Source organism: Heteronotia binoei, chromosome 3, assembly GCF_032191835.1.
Source record: "Heteronotia binoei isolate CCM8104 ecotype False Entrance Well chromosome 3, APGP_CSIRO_Hbin_v1, whole genome shotgun sequence".
In the NCBI taxonomy this organism is placed as follows: Eukaryota; Metazoa; Chordata; class Lepidosauria; order Squamata; family Gekkonidae; genus Heteronotia; species Heteronotia binoei.
The window spans coordinates 147551790-147563035 of NC_083225.1; the positions used below are offsets into that span (position 1 = coordinate 147551790).

An 11246-nucleotide genomic window follows, 5' to 3' on the forward strand; every position below is an offset into this window, starting at 1 on the left:
CAGTTACTTGAAACATGAGTTGCAGCTGTTTGATTTCTCGGATTCATAATAAATTTAATTTTAAAAGTTACAGAAAAGACCAATTTGTGCTATTAATCTAAATCAGATCATTAGATGTTGCATTATTAGTTTGGTAATTAAAACTGCTCAGATGCCTAAAAGTGTACAATAAGGCTCACTCTAACTTTTTGAAAACAGAACTTGAATCCCTGATATAAGTCATTGTCACTGCCAGATAAAACATGCCATTAGTTTATGAATATTACCTTCCAGACCTTGGCTCTTAGAGAATCAGGTAGAGGTCTCCCTTGAATTATATTTCGGACTGTTTCAAGATCACAGCCACCTTCTTCAAGTGCTCTTGCAAGGTCTATTTCCCTTCAGAGGGAAAAACGTATTTAAGAAAATACAATAATATTTCCATCTTTTAATACAATTATATATACATTAATATATACTTGGTTAAAATTAGACTCATCTGAAGTAAAAACAATGTATTTATTTCATTGCTCCTCCTCCTTAAACCCTATACTGCTGAAACTAAAATCCAGAACAGGGGTGTCAAACATGCTGTTCGGGGGCCAAATCAGGCCCCCCAGAGGGCTCCTATCAGGCCCAAAGCAACTGGCTGTCATCTGCTTCCTTCTCCCTCTTTCTTGCTTCCTTCTGCATCACAGCTTGCCAAGCCCCTCTTCCTTCTATTGGCTGAGGATCCTCCCCTTCCTGGTTCCCTGGGGAAGGAAGGAAAGAGCCTTCGTTTCCTTTGCCCAGTTCCCTGGATCGCATGAGAGAGATACAAAGAAAGCACCATTAAGACCAACAAGTGCTAATGTTTTAAGCATTTTATTATAAGTTTTAAAAAAATCTTTGTGTTTGTGTCTTCTATAAAGTTTATAACTCTGCTACCTGGCATTATATTTTATGACACACATGGCCCAGCCCGACAAGGTCTCATTTATGTCAGATCCATCCAATCCTCACAACAAATGGGTTCGCCACCCCTGATCTAGAAGATGTAATGTTCACATTCTCTCTCTAAACTGCTTTCATTCCTCTTACAGGTACTTAAAACAGAGACTGATTTGTTTCAGTTCTTTCAGATAATATTTCTTTTTGTTATATTTTACCAAAGGACTTTGTAAGTCCAGCAGAGGCAGAAAGGCAGGCCAGACATTAAACACTGTAATATTTATGACGCAAACCTGACAGGAAAATGTTTTAATATCAACACTATCCTGATTTTCATAAAGGTTTTTTTTCTAGGACTGGCATATTGGTCCCTTGGCATATCAACCATTTGATAAGGCCAAGGATGCCACTACAGAGGTGACAACTTGCCTATCAATTCCATTATGGCATCCTATGTTAACAAAGAAAGGAATCAGGCTTACTTGTCCCCTCAGTCCTGCAGTGGTCAGGGTGACCAACTGAGCAATATAACTAGACTTCCCCTGCTACTTCTCTCAGTATCTCCAAACATAAATGAACTGTTTCAGTACTGTGCTAGTAGGAACCTTTCTTAGTGGGTCAATCTAGATGTTCTCAGGGGTCTCCGAGTGGTAGTAGCTGTTACCCGGTTCTTTTCCAGGGAACCGTTAGTCTAAGGGAGTTTCTCAGCAAGGAAAGGCACCTTCCCCTTTCCTTCAAACACAAATTTCAATCACAAGAAATAACTATTTTACTGTTTCACAAAAAATGGTTATTTTTGAAAGATACACTCATGATTAAAATATTTTTATCCTCATGAAATTCACTTTTTGACAATATTTGAGCAGTCAACTGACAGAATCTATTTTGACTGATCAAATGTTCAGACCTACCCTTTTCATATGACTCCATAAGCAGTTCTGTCACTGAACTTTAATCCACAATTTTATAAAACGTCTAGAAGCATCAAGATGATATATAAATGTCTACAGCAGCAATGTGAGGTGGATATTTTCCCCACTACATTTCCTCCATATAATGTTTTCGACTTCTATAAAGGCATTGTTTTATAAATTATTGGGTTGGATCAAATCACTCCCTCTAAGGCTTTCTTTGTCTAAAGGGGGGGGGGGAGGAGGGCTTCAAAGGCATGAGTCACTTGAGCAACCAATAATGAATGTCAAATCAGGCCGTTTCAAAATTTTAATTAACTTTTAAAATGACTATACCTAGATCTACATTTCTCTCACACATACACAAATAAAAGTGCGTTAAATATTTTTTATTGATTCCTCCCCCCAAAAAAACCCTGATATTAGAAAAAATTTTCAGAAGTTTATACAACATGTAAAATTAACATGGCTTTTTTTTGTTTGGTCTACTAAATACAACTCAAGTAAGCATGCTGAATCAGATGATTTATTTAAGGCATTATAAAATTTTCAGAGAACCTTCTACAATTTGTTCTAGAAGCATTTGGAACAAACACACACTCAAAAGAAAAAAGAATTGATTGGCATTACTAATTAGGGAGGGGGAGGGATCACATTTTTGAATGCACTCTTAAGTAAAAATGTCCCTTCCTGCAACACTGCAAATAATAATCTAAGCTAGAATCTCTTCCCAATTGTTTTTACTCTGTAGGAAATTTTTACACATGAAAATACGACATTAAAATGCATCCTCCAGTCAATGCTCCCTCTAAATTGTGGAGTCTTCTGAGTAAAAATTCTACTTTGTGAGCTACGTTGTGAGTGTGTGATTTGGCTGCTGCATAAATGACTTTGTTCTGGGGCCATCCTTCCTGCACTAAGACAAAAATGTGTGAGCTGGAGGCTTAAAAACTGTGAGCAAGCTCACACTAACTCAGCTTACATAGAATACTGCCCCCTGCTCTCTGTCATCTCTCTGTGTTTCCTGATTTCACTGGAATGAGCACTTGTTTCAAAACAGCTCATTATTTATTTATTTAGGATATTTCTATGCTGTCTCTTCATAGTCATGCTCAGTTACTCAACCAGCCAGAACCTCAGAAAATTAATTTCTACCTAGTCTGCAGCAATGCTCGCTTATAAGCTGCTCACAGATGTGATGATGCACTCATCCTTTCTGTGACAGCAGCACAGACTGTATGCTTCCCAGGGCTTGAGCCCCTGTCATTTCAACTGTCGTGTTTAAAAATACTGCTTTTCATTTATTTCCTTGTGTGATACACATGTAAGAAAATCAAGGCATTTCTTTACAAAGGAACACGTTTACATCCCAGACACACCAGAAATCCATGGATCAAAAGCCCTTTCTTCACACCCTGGTTTTGCAAGATAAATAATCAAAGCTGGTGGGGTTTTTTTGTAAACACCAATAAAGCCAATAATTAACTCACAAAAGACCATCTGGTCATCTCTCAAACAGCATCTGTATATCCATGTCCATCTTAATACATACTCCAAGTTCCATGCATATTCAAGTGACCCTTTTCCTCTATAGGTAAGTTACATTATCCTATCACAGTCCAGAATCCTAGGTAGACAATGATACAGTCTTAGTGCAGCAATCAGGATCCAGCCCCAAATCCACCAATGACAGTTAGGTTCCAGGGTTCTGGTCAAATGCTATAAAAGCTCCAAATATTAAGCCAACAGCATTTCTTCCTTATTGGCAACCAGGGTAAATTGAGGTGTGAAAGATGGGCTACCTGAGCATCTTTTGTAGATAGCTCCACCCACCATGAACACAAAAACATCCAATCCTTCTTGTTCATAACAGGCAGCATATGATTTCTTCTATTCCATTCTGCTTTCCTTCTCAGATTTAATCTTTCATGCCTTTCTTCCTGGTTCCCCTAGCTCTTGCACTTCCTATTATATCCCACTGAATCCTAATTAGCACTGATTTCTTTCCCCTTATCCTAAGCACTGACTCCTTTCCCCTTATCCTATCCCCATTTTCCCCATCACACTGTTTGATCCCAATTTGGGCAGCCCATCATCTAGCTCTTCTCTGTTAGTTGGTTTGCTCTGGACCAAGCAAGTGGAAAGCACATAACTTGGATCAAAAGCAATTTTAATTGCATTCTTGGCTAAAAGTTACAGAGTTACACATTACATGGGCTGATTTCAGTAACATTATGAATGCTAAAACACAATATCTTTAATTACTTCATTTTTACTTCTCACGTGTTTTTGACATTATATTTTCCTACAGATCTTTATTAACAATGAAGAGTACAAATCTATTTCTTTTTAAAGCTGAATCTTTCAAGAATTGTAAGGCAGTCTGCACACCACATAGAAGTGCCTCTGTCTACATCTGTAGTCTATGGCTACATCTTTATATTAGGTGCAGCTGCTGGCACAGAGTTTAATAGTTGTCCAGTTGTCTTATGCTATCAGGAATTCCTTTTTATCAGGAATTCAGTAGCTCTACCAAAGATCTTCTGTTCTAAGAAAACAGGATAAAACAGAAGGTAAGTTTCTTATGGGTGAAGCAATTATATGGAAAATACAACAAATCTGTGCCATTCTGTATGCCAGTTGCCTGATCAACACAGATAAATGATTACAACTAAATATAATTCAACTTTGCTTTCATTAAAGCAGTAGTGAGAGCACCAGGAAAAATTTACCAAACAGACCCAGTATCATTTATCCTTCCAATGTTGCTTCAAAATTATTTCTGGCTTTGATGTATTCACAAACGAGGGGCTCTTTATTCTCATTTACATCTGTTTGCAATTCTTAGGATTATACCTTGAGTGAGACTACTCTTAAAAAGAGGGCTGATGATTTTGATCAATGATAGGGAATGTGAACATTTATAGTTCTACAGTAATACTTTTGACACCTTTTTCAGGTAGCTATCTTTAAATATTTCCTTTCCCGTTATGCAATACGATTTCCTTTACAATTGTTTACTTAATGTTTGTTTTCTTTATAAATCTCTGGCCTGGGATAGGAAAAAGTACACATTGCTCTGCAACAAATGACATGATCAACACAGGACTGGACAGTTAGATAAACTATTGGGCTACTATCCAAACAGAGCTATCTGCATGACTGGTTGCATTAAGGAAAGCTGTAGAAAGATGGAACAATTTTCAAAAACAAACAGTCCAAACCCAAATGCATGTGACTAAAATATTCCAGAACATTTAAAATATTTATATTAAATTTATTTTCAGCCCTGTGCAGGCAGGTTCCTAAATATTTGGTGTTACTTCTTATAGATAGATAAATTTATTGTCATTGTTCTCAAGAAAATGAGAGCAACGAAATGAGGTGCTCTTCCACAAACATACCAACACATCAACACCCACAAAAGGACATATACATAGACCATTTAAATGCATCTAAAAACACATAACCATATGCATCTAAAAACCATAGCCACAGTGTATGTGTGTATATAAAATTTTTTGCCACTGTGTGACACAGAGTGTTGGACTTGATGGGCCGTTGGCCTGATCCAACATGGCTTCTCTTATGTTCTTATTCATAACCCTGCATTTAGCTTAACCACGGCACTTGGATAGAAGCTGCCCTTGAATCTATTATAAATTTGATGCTGTTCATTTTGTAGTTCTTCTGAATATTTCCAGTGCTTACTTTCATTAATATCTTTTTGCATGCTTCACAGAAACTCATATTACTTCTATAAAACGTCAACAAGTTAGTCTTTTAAAGTTTTTAGGAAGTGGTAACATCTGTATCTTCAATTTACAGATGTGATGACTATTAGCCTTTTACCCTCATAAATTTAGCACAGCATTATCTATAGCATACAGATAATTAGAATTAGCATGAATTCTGAAATTTCCACTGTAACTTTATCTACATGTGGTGGGAATATATCAGAGTTGAGAGGTTTTGAAAAGCGGGTGCTATAATGTTGTCCTATGGTATTAGACATAAGGCTGAACCCACATTACATGGTGCAATAATTTCAAGCCAGTCCTATGTACTGCATTGTATGTGGTGACAGAAATTAGATTAGAATTTGCCAAATCAAGGGGACAGAAGAAAATTCCTAGTAGAAAGGGCTTCTCAGAAAAATGAAGAACTTTTATATACTCTGACAGGACTTGTGGCTTTGCAAATAAAGGAGGGTGTAAGAAATTTACAACAGAAGGAACTCTTGTACCCTATGGAGTTAACCATTGTAAAGGCTTGAATGCAGTTATTTATCTGTTTGGAAACTTTGCAATTTGGAAGATCTAAAAAAATTAACTATCCAGAATAATGGTGCAACTATTTTATTATTGTTTTCCATTAAGTCATGCCTATATGTCTATCTTTTGAGAATTCATGCTTACATTATGTAATCTTTGTATGTTTGTACTTGCTTTTCATATACAATAAAAAATTAAAAATTCAACAGGGGCTATTGCAGTGCTTGAAGATTTGATTATATGCTATTTTTTTGCAATATTTTGCCATACTATAGCTTGTTTGTTTGTAATATTTAACACATTTCCACCCAACTCACAATTCTGAGTAAAACAGCATTTAAAAAACAAATATACATCAAATGTACAAGACGATTAAAATGTAAACAAATAAATACATATAAGCGCACAAACACAGCTGAGGGCTAAAAGAGGTAGGCCAGCATGGTGTAATGGTTAGAACAGGGCCCCTCAGCGTGATGCCTTGGGGTCCCATGACATCCACCACCACTTTCCCTGGCACCCTTTGAGATTTTAAGAAAGTGGCCAGGCTTCCCTTGGTTAATGTGTTCTTCAGGTCACCACTGAGGAGAAAGGAAGGTAAATAAACCCAATGCTGTCTCAATATAAATACTAACAATAAGCAGTTACAGAATTATTATGAAGTATTCAAAAGAACATGGTAATAGCCCATCAACTTCTGGAAGCAATCAAATAGTGTTAAAAATGTGCAAAGAAATGCAAGTCTAACATCCAAAATGAATAACGGATTCCAGTATTGAAGCCCAAATCAACAATGCTGTGCTAAGTTAAAACAGAGGTAATTTATAAGATTATGAAGACTAGAGTTTGACTTTCTTGGAATTTCATCAGTTTTACACCCCTATAATAAAACAACAACTTCCAACATCACAGTGCCCTTTGACAAACTGATTGCATTATTCTCTGCATTTACTCATCGGCTTATCACACAACACCCATGCTTTCCTTAGGGTACTCTTTCATCCAGCTAACTTCCAATGTTATTAGTCTTACAAGATACAACACAATTGCAACTCTGCATACTGATAATGAAGCTCAGGATTTTATCACATCTTACTTTTCCAGGGTTAAAAATAGCATATGGGAACAGGCCACAGGGAGTGAGGCATATTTTCTTTGTTCTTCAATTGTCAGTACGATAGGGCTAAAGATTTTGAAAAACTGAATCAAGTTTTATGCCTGAAATTCATCATGTGCTCAGTAGTGTTAGAAGCAGGTGGTTTAGTATAATTTCAGATTATCAAGAAAAATGTGCTTAAGTACATGCTTTGCATTAAGATGCCCATCCCAATATCTAAGTAAAACATCTGCTTGAATGTGAAAAGCTGGGTCTGAAATCTGGTGACCATTAAACACACTACTGAATTTTACAGTGGCTATCTACAATTTTAATCAGTTTATCCATCTATCCAATGGGATTAGAAAGGTATAACTCTGTATAGGACTGCACTGTATACTGCTTAAATCTTTCCCAACACATACTGGTATTTAGAACTAACACCACCAATGTTTGCCATTAATATGACTAAATGTACATTAATGAATACTGTGTCTAGCTGTTTGCTGAAAACATGCCTCATTTCCAAGTCTACAAATTAACTACTTGGCTACAGCAGCTATATATTAAAGCCATATATTAAGGCAGTAACATGGTGATACCAGAGGATGGCACATTTCATGTATCAAAAACACACACCTGATTTCCCCATATACAAACAAAAAAACTGCTTAATATCAGAAGTTAATGATCACGAACTATGGGGCATATGTCTACAAGAAAACCCAAGGTCATGCTTTTACACACAAGACCAAAAACAACAGGAGTCACAAACATACAATGAATGGACAAACCCAAATATTGCTGATATCTATGCAATACAAGTAGGATAAGCTAAAGAGTTCACTCACAATGGCATCTCTATGCAAATATATATAAAATCAAAAAAACATCCATAGGAATTTTACAACTTCTCTTAAATTCTGACCTACCCTGTAAATAACACACAAATCTCATTGGGACATTTCTGAATATATATGTTGCAGAATTTAAGGGGATACTGGGCCATTTTTTAAATTTAGTTTGAATTGGCATGTCTCTATTGTATCCCACAAGGCTTTGCAGTCTAGCTAAGTATTTTTCCAAGCAAGCACTGATGCACTCTTACAGAATAGTTTACATTTTTTCAAGTCCATGGTGCCAGCCCCGAAACCTAAACATCTAGATATCAAGGTATATGGCTCCATGGTTTTTCCTCAACACAGAAGTATCTAGATCTTTCTGACCTCACAGACTGCAAGCAGCCATTTGTAACTATGGTAATAGGTGAGATTGATCAGGCATTTTATTCTTGCTAGCTGGGAAACCAGAAAAGATGTCCAAGTGAGATGTAAGAAGAGCACAAAACAAATTTCAGAAGTGTCTAGATCTTTCTGACTTCACAGAGGTGAGATGTAAGAAGAGAACAAAACAAATTTCAGAAATGTCTAGATTTTTCTGACCTCACAGACTCCAAGCAGAGTTCAGTTGGCCACTGAGGAACATGTTCTTATAAAGCTCATCCCATTTCTAAATTGACAACTACACAAGATTCTACAGATTCCAAGTAAGGTATGTAATGGTTGTTTTTCATTTACTCTGGGCTGCATATCAACAACACACCCATAAATCTGTGGGAATCTTGATCTGCAGACAGGAATATTCCTATTCAGTGCACACTATCTTAGGTACTGGTTCTTTTCTTTGGTATATTATGCATTTAGGTTTTCTGCTGTAATGTTTTCTGCTGTGTGTGCATTCAAGGATTAAGGTTCAATAAATAGGCTTTAGTGTGAAGCAATTGTCCTGTTTGAATCATCCCAGAGAGAGAATCTTTTGCCAGCCTAATCCAGCCCACTGAACTCTAGTGAGGTCTGGAGGTCTCAGGCAATTTCCAGGGCACCAGAGTTCCTTATAAGATCACATGGTGCTATCCTAAGCAGAGTTATAGCATTCAAAGTCCACTGAAATCAGCTTACAATGGCACTGTAAGACATTTATTCAGAAACAAAGTCTATTACAGCCTGTCGAGTTTGCTTCCAGGAAAGCATTGTCTAGGACTTAAGAATACCAGTATCATTACAATTTTCTAGAAATGTTACTTTAAAAATCAGTCATTTGTAACTATGGTAATAGGTGAGATTGATCATGTATTTTATTCTTGCTAGCTGGGAAACCAGAAAAGATATCCAGGTGAGATGTAAGAAGAGCACAAAACAAATTTCTGGTAAAACTCTACGCATTAACAGATCACACCATTAACCCATCACTTTATTTCCAGGAGTGGGGCGGTCAAATGCATCCGGGAAGCCAGCGTGCAAAGCACCAAAGTGACTGACAGCTCCAGTTGTTTTCGCCTCTAGCAATCCAAAATTCACTGCCTCTGGAGATGGAGCGTCATTTAAACCTCTAGCTTTTCCCCTCTAGGAATCCTGGGCTCTGCTGTGGAAGAGCTAAAGTCTCGGAAAAAGTGGCATGGACCTAAAGGAGAAACTATTTCCTTCTGGCTGTCTTTTAAGCCGACTCGTTGTTTGTTCCTCTTTTTCTTATCCTCATTCTAGAGGAAAACTAAACCACAGCAAGATGAAATGGACAACTCTCACCTCCCGCCCCAAAAGCGACCGTTTCTGAACCGCCCGAAATATTACAACAGGGACAACTGACTCGCCCAAAGCAGGCGACCAGCAATCGGTTCATATTGTGCCGGACACCTGGGTGGGCGGGCTACTCTCTTGGGGCAAAGGGGATCGTAATGGTGGTAGCCGAAAGGGCGGACCTACAGCCTCTCTGGAGAGTTGATAATGGGAGGCAGCGCTCCAGGAGTCCACATTCTCTTCGTCCCCCTTAAACGAATGGATTGTCCAACTCACCAGCTGCTCAGCGGCGGCGCTTCCTCCCCTTCCGCCATATCTGTTGACGTGCCTCACCACCTTGCCGTAAGTCATGACGGGGATTTCCAGTACTCTGTGTCGCAAAACAAACACCAACCCGCAATTGTTCCGCTCGGCCGCCGAAAAACTCCCGGTCTACTTTATACCGGTCTACAAAGTAACTTCTTTTTTGCTTCGATGTGGAGGTAGACTGGCGCACCACATACATAGAAACTGTTTCTGTTTCTCCCCACCACCTCTGTTCTAAAAATTTAAACTGGTTTTCCATTCCACCTTCCAGAAATTTCAACATAAAATCGTAATAGCCTAGAGCGGCTTATCACGGCCAACGGTGGCTTCCATTCTTGTACCGGAAATATAGGCTCTCTATTGCATCTCTATGATTGGTCATCTCTTCTCTACACAGTAAGGGGGAGGGTCATCGTCTTTGTGGTTCTCTAGCAGGAGTTCCGGTCTTCGGTTGTAGTTGGGAATACCTAGACATAATTGTTAAACGCAAGTAAAGAACGTAGGGTTAGCGGCTTTCTTTTGCCGCGTTGGCTTGAAACAAAATGTCTCCCTAGTGAAAAAAAAATGTACAAAATAAGCTGGAAAGGGCTGATCCCCCGCCTACTAAGCCTCATGTGCTTTCAAAGAGCTTCAAAATAAGAAATACACGTGCAGAAGCCGTGAGGAATAGAGCTTCACTTGTTGAATGTCAAAGGAAGCAAGCACAATGCGGGTTGAAATCCATGCAGAAATTACCAAAGACTATCTGATGCGCGTCACGTAATAGCAGCCCCTCCATGGCCAAGAGCACAAGAGATGTAGCAAATCAGGTAGCCTTTATACTGCCACAGACTTTGCCATTTTGGCACAAGAGACGCTAGTAAACCTTTTGCATTTTCAGGTCTGATTTTTTATTTTTTTATTTTTTTTGGGGGGGGGGGGTTCGGTTGCCCTCATGGCTACAGTTCCAGAACCAAAACGAGCTAGTAATTAAGTGAGGCTTAAATTTTAGCTACTTGTTAGAAAGCTGAAGTGAAAATTAATATTTAAACTGATTTCTAGCCGGAATTCTAAATATGGTATATTCCAACCATACACCTGTTTCACGGTTCCGGGCTCTCCGCGTTAAAATACGATCCGAAACTGATTCAATACTGCCATCACACGACCATTAAAGTTTACTACACACAAAAAGAAT

At 38.2% G+C, this 11246-nt stretch overlaps 1 protein-coding gene across 3 annotated transcripts in view; it reads right to left on the reverse strand.

The window, feature by feature from the left end:
* Window positions 1-10431, reverse strand: part of TBC1D23 (TBC1 domain family member 23) — a 48500-nt gene extending 38069 nt beyond the window's left edge. The window contains exons 1-2 of one of the 3 annotated variants that reach the window (XM_060234591.1): window positions 10040-10431; window positions 267-378 (exon numbers count right to left, since the gene is read on the reverse strand). In XM_060234591.1, the coding sequence (XP_060090574.1) occupies window positions 267-378; window positions 10040-10077 (150 nt within the window). In that variant the 5' untranslated portion in view covers window positions 10078-10431. Of the gene's footprint in view, window positions 1-266; window positions 379-3423; window positions 3574-10039 lie in introns of those variants that run through there. The other 2 variants (XM_060234594.1, XM_060234593.1) reach the window with 2 other exon arrangements.
* Between the last annotated feature and the right edge of the window lie 815 nt (window positions 10432-11246).